This window comes from Felis catus, chromosome B2, assembly GCF_018350175.1.
Source record: "Felis catus isolate Fca126 chromosome B2, F.catus_Fca126_mat1.0, whole genome shotgun sequence".
In the NCBI taxonomy this organism is placed as follows: Eukaryota; Metazoa; Chordata; class Mammalia; order Carnivora; family Felidae; genus Felis; species Felis catus.
The window spans coordinates 94326178-94343266 of record NC_058372.1 but is presented as its reverse complement, the minus strand read 5'-3'; the positions used below and the strand labels follow the sequence as shown (position 1 = coordinate 94343266).

The 17089-nt window shown below is 36.7% G+C and overlaps 1 protein-coding gene across 3 annotated transcripts in view; it reads right to left on the bottom strand.

Annotated features, from left to right (window-relative positions):
* LIN28B (lin-28 homolog B) overlaps window positions 1-17089 on the bottom strand; it is a 132103-nt gene that overhangs the window by 52732 nt on the left and 62282 nt on the right. For all 3 annotated transcript variants that reach the window (XM_023254203.2, XM_045057887.1, XM_023254204.2), the window contains one exon: window positions 8948-9132. In XM_023254203.2, the coding sequence (XP_023109971.1) occupies window positions 8948-9132 (185 nt within the window). The remainder of the gene's footprint in view (window positions 1-8947; window positions 9133-17089) is intronic.

The following is a 17089-nucleotide window of genomic DNA, read 5'->3' as shown; positions in this document are numbered from 1 at the left end:
TACCAAGACTGAATTATGAAGAAACAGGAAATCTGAGTACATGAATTACTACTAAAGAGTAATCCTAACAAAGAAAAGTTGAGGACTACATAGTTTCACTGGTAATTGTACCAAACAATTAAAGAAGACTTAATACCAATCCATCTCAAACACTTAAAATACAGAAGAGAAGGAAATACTTCTAAACTCATTTTATCAGGCCAGCATTACCCTGATACTGAAACTAGATAAGAATCCTGTAAGAAAATTACAGGTCAATATCCTTGAGGAACATAAATGCAAAGTCCTCAACAAAATATTAAAAAACTGAATTCAACAATACATTAAAAGGATCATATTCACTTCAACTGGGATTTATTCCAGAATTACAAGGATGTTCAAATCCACAAATCAATAAATATATCACATTAACAAAATGGAGGACAAACATTATATGACCATCTGAATAGATGCAGAAGAAACATGTGACACAATTCAACATCCATTCATAATGTGAACTTTCAATAAAGTGGGTATAGAGGAAACACACCAATATAATAAGGGCCACAAATGACAAACCCACAGCTTAGCATTAATTATAGAATGGTGAAAAGCTGGAAGTTTTTCCTCTGAGATCAGAACTAATACAAGGATGCCCACTCTTGCCACTTTTATTCAACATAGTAATAGAAGCCCTAACCAAAGCAGTTACACAAGAAAAAAAATAACTAAAAGGCTTTCAAATTGGAAAGGAAGAAGTATCTCCATTTGTAGATGACATGATACGCACACACACACACACACACACACACACATACAATTCAGCCTAAAAAGATCCTACCAAAACATAGTTACCACTAATAAATGAATTCAGTAGAGTTGCAAAATACAAAATCAATATACAAATATCAGTTGGGTTCTTATACACTAACAGTAAACTATCAGAAAGAGAAATTAAGAAAACAGTCTCATTTACATTGCATCAAAAAGAATAAAATATTTAGGAGGTGATAATGAAATACCTTAACCAGGAAGGTGAAGGATCTATACACTGAAACTACAAGAAATTAATGGAAAAATGTGAGGAAACACAAATAAATGAAAAGCTTTCTGTGCTCACGGACCGGAAGAACTAATATTGTTAAAACGTTCATACCACTCAAAGTGATCTACAGATTCAGTGGAATCCCTATCAAATTCCAATGGCATTTTTCACTGGCATAGTACATACTAACCTAAAATTTGAATGGAACCACAAAAGACACTGAAGAGCCAAAGCAACCTGAAGGAATAACAAAGCTGATGGCATCACACTCTCTGATTTCAAACTGTATTAACAAAGAGTAGTAATCAAACAATATGGTACTGGCATCAAAACAGACCCATAGGTCAATGAAACAGAACAGAAAGATCAGAAATCAACCCACATGTATATGGAAAATTATGACAAAGGAGCCAAGAATATATACAATGAGAAAGGACAGTCTCTTCAGTAAATGGTGTTGGGAAAACTGGGCAGTTACATGCAAAAAAAACAAAACTGGACCACTATCTTACACCATATGTAAAAACTAACTCAAAATAGATTCAACACTTGAATGGGAGACCTGAAAGCACAAAACTCTTCAAAGAAAACATAAGGTGTGAGCTTCCTGACATCAGTCTTGGCAATGATTTTTTGGGTTTGACCAAAAGAGCAAAACAAACAAATGAAACTAAATCAAGATAAAACACTTCTACACAGCAAAAGAAACCATTAACAAAATGAAAATATTTTTGGGGTTTGACCAAAAGAGCAAAACAAACAAATGAAACTAAATCAAGATAAAACACTTCTACACAGCAAAAGAAACCATTAACAAAATGAAAAGGCAACCTATAGAATGGGAGAAAATATTTGCAAATCATGTATCTGATGAAGGGTTAATATTCAAAGTATATAAAGAACTCATACAACTCATCAGCAAACAAATAGTCTGATTAAAAATAGGCAGAGGAACTGAATAGGTATTTTTCCAAAGAAAACTATATGATGGACAACAGGTACATGAAAAGGTGCTCAACATCACTAAACATCAGGGAAATTCAAATCAGAAGCACAGTAAGATATCACTTCACATCTGTTAGAATGGCTATTATAAAAAGACAAGAAATAACATGCATTGGTGAAGATGTGGAGAAAAGGGAATGCTTGTGCACTGTTGGCAGAAGGGAAGGGAGACCACATCTACAGCAGACCCTTATCACTGCTGCTCCTTATTTTCACTTGCATTGTGTTGTCCTATATTTATCACAGTTCCTTTTGAACAGCTTTTTAAGTATTTGGGAAGTTTACATTGCTATCTTCTTCCTCCTGGTTCTCTGCACCCAACTGTCCCACTGTTGGTGGGAATGTAAATCATTTCAGGCAAAATGGAAAACAATATGGAGATTTCTCAAAAATTTAAAAATAGAATTACCATATGATCCAGCAATTCCACATCTGGGTATATATCCAAAGGAAATTAAATCATTATCTTGAAGAGATATCTACCCCCCACCATGTACCCTGCAGCATTATTTACAATAAATAGCTGAGACACAGAAACAACCTACTGACGAATAGATAATGAAACTGTGAGATACACACATACAAATATTAATCAGCCATAAAAAGATGGAAATCCAGTCATTTGGGACAACTTGAATGGATCCTGAAAGCATTTGCTAGGTGAAATAAGTCAGCTAGAGAAAGATAAATACCATATCATCTTACTTATCTTAGAATCTAAAGAAACCAAACATATAGAAACAGAGAGATTGGTGGTTGCCAGAGGTGGAGGCTGGGAGCTGGGGGGGATAAGTTAAAGTGATCAAAAGGTACAGACTTCTAGTTGTAAGACAAATAAGTTCTAAGGTTTCATGTACAGCACGTGGTCTAAAGTTAATAACATGTATCATGTATTTGAAAGTTGCTAAGAGTAATGTTGAAAATCTTATCACAAGAAAAAAATTCTAATTATGTGAAGTGATGGGTATTAATTTAAACTTAGTGTGGTAATCATTTACATATATGAAATCATTATATTGAACACCTTAAGCTAATACAATGTTGTATGTCAATTATATCTCAATCAAACTGGGGGAGGGGAGGTACAATTCCACTTCTATTCATGAAAAGGCAAAACCATAGTGACAGAGAATAGGTCAGTGGTTGCCAAGAGTTTTAGGTGGAGGAGTGACTACAAAAGACAGAGTTAAAAAAGACAAAGGGAAATTCTGAGGACGAGGAAATGTTGTGAATCCAGACTATGATGGTAGCTACATGAACATGTGTGAAAATTCACAGAAGTATACATCAAAAGAAAAAAGTTAATTTTACTATATCACAATCTTAAAAATAAAATAAAAACAACTCTTCAACCAAACAAAAAACCCAGAAATATACCAATGCTTACTTTTCAAAATAGAAATTTACTGGGGTCACCTGGGTGGCTCTTTCGGTTAAGCGACCGACTTCAGCTCAGGTCATGATCTCATGGTTCAGGCTGTGCACACACAGTGTGTGCACAGTGTGTGCACAGTGTCCACATCAGGCTCTGCACTCACAGTGTGGTGACTGCTTAGGATTCTCTCTCTCTCTCTCTCTCTCTCTCTCTCTCTCCTCTCTCTCTCTGTCCCTCCAGAACTCACGATTTCTCTCTCTCTCAAAATACTTAAAAAAAAAATAGAAATTAACTGGAATTCTGGCTTTCTAGTACTTTAGCAAACCGAAGCAATTATTTAATACCATTATTTTAAATACTCTGTAGGCTAGGAGTTGAAAGTATTTTATGCCAATAAGTAAGAAATACTCAAAAAATGATAGGATGTGTCAAAAGGACACAGAAACCAGCTGGAAGGGGCTCCTAGTGAGAGAATCTGGGAAATTTGAGCATTAAAATACATAACACAATTTATTGAAAAAAAACCCAGAAATTCATGATCCATATTGAAATAATAAATGAAAAATGGAAAGTTTGATAAAGAATGGGATATTTACATGGCCTAAAAGTATCTCACCACAAATTGCTGATTAATCACAAAAAGAAAAAGTCTGGGTGGACATCTTAATCATTTCATGTCAGCACCATTTCACACACTGGATTTTTTGAAATACCTCTTTCCCTGACTTCTGAGATAAAACCCTCTCTTGGTTTTCTTCCTATTTCCCTCCTTCTAACTTAGTGCCCTTTGCTATTCCTCCTACAATTCCTGATCCCTAAATGCTGGAGTGCCCTAGGGCTCACTCTGATGGTGATCTCATTCAGTCTTAAGGCTGCAAATATTGTCGATTTGCTGAATATTGCCAAGTTTTTATCTCTAGCCCTGGAACTCCAAACTCATGCATCTACCTGCTTAATGTATGATTTCCACTTGGATGTCTACAATAAATCTCTAACTAAATATATCTGAGATCATACTTCTGATTTCGTGCTCCTTCCCTAGTCTTCTCCCTCTTGGTAAATAAATGGTCCCTCCATCCTTCTGGTTGCTTAGGCCAAACAAATCTTGGAGTCATCCCGAACGTTTTACTTTGTCTCACGGTCCACCTCTGAACCACAGTGAATCCTGTTGTCTGTCTGTACGTTCACAATGTCAGGGTTTTTGTCCCCACCTCTACTACTACCATCCCAATCTGAACCACCAGTATGTCTTTTCTGCATAAATGGAACTGCCTCCTTAGTGATCTCACAGCTTCCATCCTTGCCCCTGCACTTTGTGCTGTCATCACAACTGCCAGAATGACACTTTTAAGGAGATAAATCAGCTCATGTTACTTTTCAACTTGAAGTTTTCCAATGGCTTCCCATTTTCCTTCAAATCAAAGTCCTTACAATGGTTGACAGTCTTACAGGAATCTCCTGCTATCTTCCTTCTCTAGTCTTGACCTCTACTACTCTCCCTCTCTTCCTGAGTCCAATCTAGCACATGTGTAAAACATTCCAGAACTATAGTTAAACTTTTATCTAAAAGACATGATAAGGGGTGCCTGGGTGGCTCAGTTGGTTAAGCATTCGACTTTGGCTTAGGTCATCATCTCACGGTTCATGGGTTCGAGCCCTGTGTCCGGCTCTGTGCTGACAGCTCAGGGTATGGAGCCTGCTTGGGTTCTGTGTCTCCCTCTCTCTCTGCTCACGCTCTCTCTCTCTCTCTCACTCTCAAAAATAAACATTAAAAAATAAAAAATAAATGTAAAGAAGACATGGAAAAATAAAGGACTTTGTTTTATTTTTCTTTACTTGACTTTTGTGTGTGTGTGTATATATATATATATATATATATATATATATATATACACACATATACACATATATATACTATCTCTCTCTTCAGGGGCAGAAAAACTACTTTAATAGGTAAGTGTACCAGTATACACATTTTCATGGACTTTTTTTTATATATATAAAAAATAAGCTCCTAAAAATGCAGATGAAAACTGAATTTATTGTCTTACTGATGGCTTTTCAAACCAGGGTAAAATATGGACAGGCAATAATAAGTGCTATTGAGATAACTAGCTATGAACTTGGAGAAAAGGAAAGCTAGATCCTAATAGTCCTCTTCAAAAACAAATTATACACAAAGAGAAGAAATAGTTAAATGTAAAAGATAAATTAATAAAAATTATATAAGAAAATATAGATAGAAAAAAGAAAATATAGATAGATATAGTATATTATTAATTTTTTAATTTGTAAAGGCAAATAGCAATCAAGTTGGACAGCATCAAGGGCACAGTGACAGACTTGTCTGTATACAAATCCAAAACTTTAAAACTGTTTTTAAAAGTTACTATAATTAAATCTAAATTATATTTCACAAGCTGAAAAGATATTTATCTGTTTGCAAAAACGGTTAACATCACAAATATACAAAGAGAATGTGAGAATATTGAAAATACATATTGGTCTCTTTAGCTGGTTCCTAGCAAGAACTCTTAAAATGTTTATCATTTCCTAAGTGAGAAGACCACTAGAATCATCTCTTGTTCTAACATCTCCTTTGTTCTAACATAGGACCATCTCTTATTTTAACAGGAGTCTTTGACCCCTGTTCCTGACACGGGACTCCTAAAATTCTTATAATTTCCTTGGGTGACCAGGGTGTATTTTATTCTAATGAGGCAACTCTGGGTGGCTTCTGGATGAGAGCTGGTCACCAGAAAGACCAAACCATGATTGGAAGCTTGGATTTTTCAGCCCTGCTCTCCATTCTCTTAAGAAGGGAGAAAGGCTGAAAATGAAGTTAATGATTAATCATGCCTATGTGAGGAATTCTCCATAAAATCCCAGTAGTGAGGAGTTCAGAGAGCTTCCAGATGGACCAACACATTCACAATGGAAGGGTGACGCACCCCAACTCCACCTAGACAGAAGCTCCTGTACTCGGGACCTCCCAGACCTCAATCTATGTTTTCTTCACCTGGCTGTTATTCTGTATCCTTTACCATATCCTTTAATAAACTGGTAAATGTAAGTGTTTCCCTCAGATCTGTGAGCCACTCTAGCAAATTAATCAAACCTGAGGAGGGAGTTGTGAGAACCTCTGATTTACAGCCAAACAGAAGTTGTGGGTAACCTCCAGACCCACTTCTTGGAATGACATCTGAAGTGTGTGGAGGGATATAGTCTTGTGGGACTTAGCCCTTAACCTGGGATCTGACTCTATCTCCTGGTAGATGTGTCAGAATTGAGTTAAACTGTAGGACACCCAGCTGGTGTTGTGGAGAACTGTTTGGTGTGGGGGTAAAATCGCCACACACTTGGTGTCAGAAATGGAATGCCGTGTGAAAGTAAAGGAGACACACAAGAGAAAAACACAGTAGGAAAGAACTGGGTTTGTCATAGTAGGAAAGAAGAAAATTGAGTTCTTTCCTAAAAAGCGAACTTACAAATCAATAAGAGCAAATAAACACCTCAATAGGAACATGAGAAAAGGACACGAAATATATAATTCATAGAAGTAAAAACTGAAAAAATAAAAATATATTTAACCTCTAATATAATCAAAGGATGCAAAGAAAAAAAATGAGCTGTTACCTCTTAACCTAAACCATTGGAAAATATTTTTTAAATGACATCATTCAGGGGCACCTGGCTGGCTCAATTGGTAAGGCATGTGACTCTTTATCTCAGGGTTGGGAGTTTGAGCCCACATTGTGTGTAGAGTTTACTTCAAAAATAATAAAATCTTAACATAAAATAAAATGACATCATTCAATGAGTAGTCTCACTTTTTTTAATGTTTATTTATTTATTTTGAGAGAGAGAGAGAGAGAGCACAAGCGTGGGCAAGTGGTAGAGAAAGGGTGAAAGAGAGAATCCCAAGCAGGCTCTACACTGTCAGTGCAGAGCCTGACACAGGGCTCCATCCCATGAACCATGACCATGACCTGAGCTGATATCAAGAGTCAGATGCATAACTGACTGAGCCACCCAGGCACCCCGGGCAGTCTCATTTTTGAAGGGGTTGTATGTTGGCCCTAATCATTTCTGGAGAGCAACCTGGAAATAGATAATAAAAAAAAATCTTTAATGTTTATTTATTTATTTTGAGAGAGAGAGCACACACGAGTGGGGGAGGGAAAGAGAGAGAGTACAAGCAAGAGAGGGAAAGAGAGAATCCCAAACAGGCTCCCTGCTGTCAGCACAGAGCCAACTTGGGACAAATTCTCACAAACCATGAGGTCATGACCTGGGCCGAAATCAAGAGACACTCAACCAACTAAGCCACCCAGGCACTCCTAGATATCAAAAATTTTCAAATGCACTGTTTTTGATCCAATTTTTTCACTATTAGGTATTTATCCTAAGGATATAATCAGACAATTTTTCAAAAATGTACATATAAGGATTCCCACTGTAATGCTACTGATGAGGTCAAAGCATTCAAAACAGCTTAAATTTAACAAATTAGTTTATTAGCCTTGTTTAAACTCTGGTCCATTTCTTTTAATTTTTTTAATGTATATTTATTTTTGAGAGACAGAGACAGAGTGCAAGCAGGAGAGGGGCAGACAGAGGAGACACGGAATTGGAAACAGGCTCCAGGCTCTGATCTGTCAGCACAGAGTCCAATGTGGGGCTCAAACTCACCTGCTGTGAGATCATGACCTAAGCTGAAGTCAGATGCTTATAAATTCTGGTACATTCAAAAAATAAATAAATTATGGGGCGCCTGGGTGGCTCACTTGGTTAAGCATCTGACTTTGGCTAAGGTCATGATCTCACAGTTTGTGGGTTCGAGCCCCGAGTCAGGCTCTGTGCTAACAGCAAGGAGCCTGGAGCCTGCTTCGAATTCTGTGTCCCCCTTTCTCTTTGCCTCTCTCTCTCTCTCTCTCTCTCTCTCTCTCTCTCTCTCTCTCAAAAATAAACCAACATTAAAAATAAATACATAAATAATAATAAATAAATAAATTCTGGTACATTCATACAGTGGGAATTTATGCAGATATTTATGACTGATAGGAAATGCTACATGATATACTGTTAAGTGATTTAAAAAATGCAAGTTTCAAAAATACTGCATATATATTATGATTCCCACCTCTGGTTAGGATTTCAAATGACTTTTTTCCTGATTTCTTTACAATTTTTTAATATTTTTTATATATGAGTTATCTCTTAAAAACAGATGAAACAATAAATGTATTTTCCTTTGAGAAAACAGGTGAGGTGTTACGACGTACCGAGGGACAACACTATCTGTTGGGAACCTTGACTCCTCCTTTGTGATCTCAGAACAGTCTGGTGGAAATAGTGCACACAGAGAGTTCAAACTGCAAGGTAGCCTATATTCCTGATAGAGTTTATTCAACTACACAATAATAGCATTTTATTTACTTTGGTTAGAATATATAAAACCCAATAACATAGAAAATACAAATAAATTTTCAGAATTTTTTTCCAAATACAAAACTCATAAACTAACAAAGTAAAATGATTACCTATCTCCCTTTGGTTTTCTTTTTTGTAGTGTCTTCCCTTTGGGTCTTCTTTCGCTTCCTAAACAAGGGCTCCCACCAGGTCCAGTTACCCGTATTGATTCAAGGCCTTTGGAAGATTTTTTAAATGTGAATTCCACTGGTTCTCCTTCTTTTAGGCTTCTAAATCCTTCCATGAATAATTTGCTCTGTAAAGAGCAGGGGAGGGAGACAGAGAGAAAGAGAGATCATGATTATCAATGTTTTATAAATTTTCTCTATGATTTTCAAATTCATAGAGCAAGATATTCACTATTAGCCATTACAAAGTATGCAATCTTTTTTTAAGTTCAATAAAAGTTACACCATTTTAAGGTTTCCTGTTGCAATGCTGGCAATGGGAGATAAACTAAGACCATTTTTTAAGGCAATTTGGTGATACTTACAAAAATTTTAATGTGCATATTCTTTGACCCAGCAATTCCACTTCAAGGACTCTCCTACAGACATACTCACACACAAAGGTTCAAAAACAAAAGAAGAAGACCTATATCAAAATTCACTGCAGCACTGTCTGTTAAAAAAAAATTACAACTACCCTAATGTCCACCAATGGGAAACCAATTTTACAGATTAGAGTGTAGCTATATAATATTATTGAGCCATGAAAAGATCTAAATGTCTCGCCATCTGCAACATGGATGGACCTAGAGGGTATTATCCTAAGTGAAGTAAGTCAGACAGAAAAGACAAAACTGTATAATTTCACTTATATGTGCAGTCTAAAAAACCAAACAAATAAAGCAGAAACAGATTCATAAATACATAGAACTGATGGCTGGGGGGAAATGGGTGAAGGGCAGTGGGAGGAACAGGCTTCCAGTTACAAAAGAATACCATAATACCACCTACATAAAGAAGTTTTTAAAACATACATGTTTATTTATATAGAGAGGAGGTTCTTTTCTTCAGTTCTTTTTTTCGGAAAGTGGGAAAGCTTGTTGGTATACACATTATTGTACGTTTTTGTTTTTTATAATTTGAAAGGAAATAGATTTTTACAGTTTGAAATATAGTGGATTTCTGTGGAGGGGAAAAAGTTTCCCGATTGCAAAAGTGTAACCTTGGTTACAAATATTAATTGGCTTTTTCGATCTCTTTTCATCAAAGTCAATGTGCCAATTCAAAATAACTAAAAATAATTAAATCATTAGTTTTATGTTTTCAAATGCTTTTGTGTGTATTTTATGGGTCTAATTTGGAATATCATGTAGTTTTCAAAGACTTTTATGAATTTGGGGGCAAAAGGAAGCAAAACTAAATATGATGGAGCCCTTGGGTCAAGTCCATTTCTTTAAGTAAACAGCTACACAGCTTTGAAAGAGCCATTTCATCTCTTTTCTGTTTATCCGTAAATTTAAGGGATTTGAGTTTCCCCACGTGTATTCTAAGGAACAATGAATGGTTCCAAGAAAGACTCCATGAAAAAAGGATTTTGTGGTCAAGTAAGTTTGTAAAATGCTCTACCTTGTTTCTCCTTAGATGAATCACATTAGCATATATTAAAGTCTCCGAGATTCCATACCCCTCCTCTCCACTCCCTAAATAAAAATTTTGTTTGACTGTGTTTATTTAACCCAGCAATTTCCTGACTGAATTGATCTCAGAGCCGTTTCTTTATGACTACAGTTGACAAGCACACTTAGGGAAATACCGGACCAGAAAGTCTTTACCCCTCCTGAGTCCATGACTCTAAAGGCAGCTGAATAATTACATACAACCAAACAATTACATGGAACAAATAAAAACAACACTTCAAAATTCAAGGCAAAGGGAGACTATTCATGGTGAAAGTGATAGGACACATGAAAACACGGTTTTTAACCAGTCATCTGATGCTTCAAATTCCTTCATGTGGAAGTCTGCAATTTGGCATCACCTTTATTGCTGTCTGATGTCATGCAGAAGTTAAGGGGGAAAACTCACAACTGCCTACACTCCTTAAAATGACAAAAAAAAAATTTACTGTTTTTAAAGCTTTATTTAGTATTTTCAAATCTTCCCTTCCCCACCCCCCCCCAAGCTTTCTCCTCACTAATTATAAATAGTTCTTTTGATTTCATTTCCTTTTTCACTCCCCAGTCAAGAAAGTCCAGATTATCAAATCAGATGAAGTGGAGCATACACAGGTCAACTATAGCAATTAAGAGAATAAAGGGACAGCAGTTTTAACTAGAGCTATCGTATGCTCATGTTTTGTTGATGTAATATAAATTCTATCGCTTATTTCCTCACAGTTCTTAGTATGTGGGTGTATTTCACCTTCTATTATTACAATTTTTGATAGGTATCATTTATAAGTGAATTGTTTCTCCAAATTTATAGTAAAATTCTACTCTAGTAGACCACTAAGTTCTGGCTATTCTTCATGGTATTCTTAAAGAATAACTTTTTTAACTCTATCTTACATTCCTCCTTCCCAAAATTAGTATATAAGGCAATTCAGACTCATAATAATAGACAAATAATTGACTATCTCCTACCTGGGTAATTGTAATTGTTTCTTCATTGGCATTTCAGCATCAAGTCTCCTCCTTACTCCATAACATCTTCCATATCTACATATTCTCTCAGAATAAATCTTAGCCTATTAGTCTCCTGTCTCAAAATTCTACAATACCTCTCCCAGACTGTAGACTGAGACCATCCATAATCTTACCTCTAGTTATACTATATATTGTATGATTCCAATTATATGACTTTGTATAAAAGTTAAAACTATGGAGATAGTAAAGAGATCAGTGGTTTCCAGGGATTGGGTGGAGCAGAGGGTGAAGAGAGAGAAGTAGGTAGAACACATAGGAATTTTAGGGCAGTGAAAATAGTCCACATGACACCATAACAATGGATAGAGGTCATTACACATTTGACCAAACCCACAGAACACCAAGAGTGAACCATAATATAAACAAAGGACTGTGGGATAATTATGATGGATTATCGGTTCATCGATTGCAACAAATATATCACTCTACCAGAGGATGTTGATAATGGGTCTCAACCCCCACCCCAACCCCAGCTCCAAGAGGAAGGAGGCAGAATCCAAAGTAGGCTCCAGGCCCTGAGCTGTCAGCACAGAGGCCGACGCGGGGCTCAAACTCATGAACCGCGAGATCACAACCTGAGCCAGAGTCAGACACTTAACCGACTGAGCCACTGACGCACCCCTAGAGATTGAGTTTAATTGCCAATCTTCAATGTAAGTTTTGTAAGTCAATGTAGCTTTTGTAATGAAACGTCCATAAAAACCAAAAAGGTGAGGTTTGGAGAGCTTCTAAGTTGGTAAACATGTGGAGATACTGCAGACTCACGTGCCTAGAAGGGCATGGGAGGTCTGTGCCCTTCCCACATATCTTGCCTTATGCATCTCTTCCACCTGGCTGTTCCTAGGTTATATCCTTTTATAATAAAGCAGTGACCTAGTAAACAAAATGTTTCTCTGTGTTCTGTGTGTAGCTCTAGCAAATTACTCAAACCCATGGAGAAGGTTGTTGGAACCTCGAATCTATAGCCATTAGGTCAGAAGCACATGTGACAAGGTGGGACTTACAAGTAATGTCTGAAGCGGGGTGATGGGGAGCAGTCTTGTACTAAGCCTGTGGGATCTGTACTTAACCTGTGGGATCTGATAATAATTCCAGGCAGATAGTGTCAGAAATGAGTGGAATTGTAGAATACTTAGCTGGTATCGGAGAATTGTTTGGTGGTATGAGAAAAAAATGCACAAATTTGCATTGGAGTCAGTATCCTCTGGACTTTGGTAGAAAGCACAGTACTACAAACTCAGAGACAAAGGACGTTTATTATTCAGAGCAGTAGTAGAAACAGGTAATCAGCATTTTTTGTGCTGGTTCCACAAGCCCTTATTCCCACAGGGTGATAGGAATAAGGTCAAATGAAACCTACACACAGTGTGTTGCATTACAAGAGAGGAACACTGACCTTCGGGAAGCTGAATTTTTCATAATGGGCAGTAAGTATGCTTGCCCTTTACTCTGCAAGGAAACACTATCTCTGTGTTCCAGGGTTGTTTGCTATACAAACATCCTTGAAAAGGTAGCCCAGAACAAAGGAGAGCCATTGCCTCACTCACAAGACATGCAGCAATCTGAGAGAATTAGGGAAAATTGTCTTCCAACAATACTGAGTGAAAGCAGCTTTAAACAAAAAGAGTACAGACCGTGTATTCCATTTGTTTGAATTTCTAGAACACACCAATCTAACCTATGGTAGGAAAACATTAGAATAGTTGTTGCGTGGGGGTAGGTGTGTAGACTGAGGCGAGACATGCAGGAATTACTGGAATGATAATATTCAAGGTCTTGAGAGTGGTTCAGATTACAAAAGTGGAGGCATTGTTAAAGTTACTGAAAGGTGCACTTACAATTGGTGCATTTCATCATCTATCAATTTTACCTCAAAAAAAGATATTGAATTCTAGTTAATGATATGCATGCTGAAGGATTTAAGGAGGGAGTGTATTGATATCTGTAACTTCTTTTGAAATGCATCAAAAAAAATGGATTAATGGATCCACAGAGAGAGAACTGGGCAAAGTAATGTGAAAAAACAAGCATAGGAAAATTATTATACAATCTAGATATTGAATATAATGGTGTTCACTATTAAAATTCTATCAACTTCTTTGCATGTTTCAAATTTTTCATTTAAAAATATTGTAAAAACATATCTTTGACAGAGAGACACTATGGGTAAGAGATATCTTGGCATACTTACATTTCTTAAAAAAGTAATAAACTGAAATTGAAGTCATCATTATTTATAAAAGTATCTATCTAGTAAAGACCAATGTGTATATGGCACTATATTGGACATTACCAACAAATCTCAAAAAATTAAATGTGCTAGTGACTTACAATCAGACATTTTATATTACTTATATAATTGGAAAGGAGGGAAAAGGTGAATGGTGGAGGAGCAGACAGAAAGACAGAGAGTTGAATAAGAAGTAATAAATGAACATGAATGGAATTAAGAAAAATGAATAAAGTTCTTATATTCATCTACAAAGAGAATCTGCAGAATTAATTTCAGACTGTATACTCTGGACTGCTGGGACGATGCTTGAATTAGGCAGCAGGCAGGTGATTTAGAGAACAACATATGGGAGCAGAGATCATGAAACTAAAGCAACAATTGATATTCAGATCCTGCTCTCCTTTTAAGAGTATTTTCTGAAGAGTTATACTTGATCCTTTCCTCCCAGGCAATTTCTACCTTCTGCTTGGGGCTGATTTAGCTTTGAGAACAGAATGATATTCACCTTTGTTGTAATGATTGGTGATGGGGATAAGTCCAGGGAACATGAACTAATGGGAAGTGTGCCCACTTTCCCTTTTAGAAATGAGCAAAAAATTAGGAACCTCTCATACCACACATATAATAAAGATTCCAAGCTTATCTTGATTTCATCCAATGAAAAAAAAATCACCAAAAACTCAGCTTTCCACAACTAAAGCTGCTTGCCCCCATCTGAAGCCCTACAAAAGAGTGATGCTTAAACTAGATTTTTTTTTTTTTACAAATTTAAAGAACTCTGGAGTTCAGAGAAATGCTTCAAGGATTCTGAAATTTATACAAATTTCTATTTTAAGAATATTTTTAAAGGACCTTAAAATCTGTAATATAAAACATGTATATTATACTGCAAAGTAAGTCAGCAGAAACCCTAACATGTTACCCTACGTGTGGACGGGCAGGTTTCAGAAATTTCTACAGGTATCGTTCAGTGTGTATATTAAAATCTGTGCTTTTGATTTACAGTACAATACTACAGTTCTGTATTGCTCTTTCATTAAAGATTCAGGCTTGCTCATGGCCACTTACAAAAAAAAAATCAAACAAGGGCAATTACTACTAGGGCACATGTGACATACACAAATGTGGCAAGACCCAGGCACATAATATAATTATCAGTTCTTTAATAACAAGTGAACACATAATATGCTTTGTTATACTACTTTGAGAATCATTCACTGAATTATCAGTAGATGTATGAAATGAAAACAACTACCTCTAAAGCTAGAGTTTTCCATTCACTTATTTTATTTTAAAAAATTTTTTTCAGGGGCGCCTGGGTGGCGCAGTCGGTTAAGCATCCGACTTCAGCCAGGTCACGATCTCGCGGTCCGTGAGTTTGAGCCCCGCGTCAGGCTCTGGGCTGATGGCTCAGAGCCTGGAGCCTGTTTCAGATTCTGTGTCTCCCTCTCTCTCTGCCCCTCCCCCGTTCATGCTCTGTCTCTCTCTGTCCCAAAAATAAATAAACGTTGAAAAAAAAAATTTAAAAAAAAATTTTTTTTTCAATGTTTATTTATTTTTGAGACAGAGACAGAGAAACAGAGCATGAGCGGGTGAGGGGCAGAGAGAGAGAGGGAGATACAGAATTCAAAGCAGGCTCCAGACTCTGAGCTGTCAGCAAAGAGCCCGACATGGGGCTCGAACTCACAGACCACAAGATGATGACCAGAGCCGAAGTCAGTCGCTTAACTGACTGAGCCACCCAGGCGCCCCTAGACTTTTCCATTTCTTGACTAAAAGCAGGACAGTTTAGATAACGTGCTGAGTCATTAAATTCAGGGTAAAACAAGTTCCATTATACTAACAATAATGAATTCTTCACTTGTTTCTACTATGTAGCCCAAAACTTCTGCATAAAATCATCATACAAGAGCAAGCAAATACTATGGCATTACTTCCTGTTGTGGTTCTTTTTGAAAATAAAAATGTTTCAGGGGCTCGTGGGTGGCTAGGTCGGCTAAGCGCCTGACTCCTGGTTTTGGCTCAGGTCATGATCCCACAGTTCTGTGAGTTCAAGCCCCCCAGTGGGTTCTGCACTGACAGCGTGGAGACTGTTTGGGATTTACTCTCTCTCCTTCTCTTTCTGCCCCCCCCAAAACAAATAAATAAATTTAAAAAAAAAGTTTCAAACATTCATGTATTTCAAATAATGAAATTAAGCAAGGTATCTGCATGATTGCTGACATGAGTCAATGTCACTTTCAAATACAAAGAATTAAAATTAAAATTTACTTAGTGGGTAGGAATATAAAATTATATCATTTAAAATTAACCTACTAGGGTTGCCTGGGTGGCTCAGTCAGTGAAGGTCTGAGTTCGACTAAGGTCATGGATCTCGTGGTTCATCAATTCTAGCCCTGCATCCAGCTCTGTGCTCACAGCACAGAGCTTGCTTGGGATTCTCTCTCTCCCTCTCTCCCTGCCACTCCCCCACTTGCTTGTTCTCTCAAAATAAACTCTAAAAAGTTAAATTAAATTAACCTACTAAATTGAATATGAAGGAAAAGAGGTATGGACAGAGAAAAAGTTTAGATTTAGCAACACAGTTTTTATAGTGTTATTAGGCTTACAAAATTAATGTCAACAATAAAACTAAAACTAATGAACATAAAGCACAAAATAAAATAAATGAAACTGAATTATTTTATTTTATTTGAGAGACAGAGCACGTGAACGGGAGAGGGAGAGAGAGAGAGAGACAAACACACAGACAGAAAGAGAAAGAGAGAGAGAGAGAGAGAGAGAGAGAGAGAGAATCCCAAGCGGGCTCCATGCTAAGTGTGGAACCCAACACGTGGCCCCATCTCACAACTGTGAAATCAAGACCTGAGCCCAAATCAAGAGTTGGCCACTTAACCAACTGAGCCACCCAGACACCTGTAAGTGTAACTGAAATTTTATCTGACAAAAGGGTACTGACTTTTTGAAGTATTTTTTTAATGACAACATAGAATAACTTAAAAAAACTTTTAAGATATATTTAAAAATATGCATGTTCATTTTCAACCAAGAATACCATTTAAGAGAGTGGAGGTATCTGGCCATCTAAAACCTCCTAATTAGACATTTATAAATTCAAGTATGCAAGTACTTTTTAAATATTGCCAGTGATTCAACACAGAAACAAAAATGTCTTAGAATTCTGTCAAGCTATTGAGCCTTTTTGTAAAAAAGAAACTGCTATGGATAAAACCAGCTCCCATCTTTTATGGAATATTGTTTTTATTTTCACTATGTTTATCGAACATAGTAATTTTCAACAACTTGTGAGGGGTGAGTGGCAGTGTT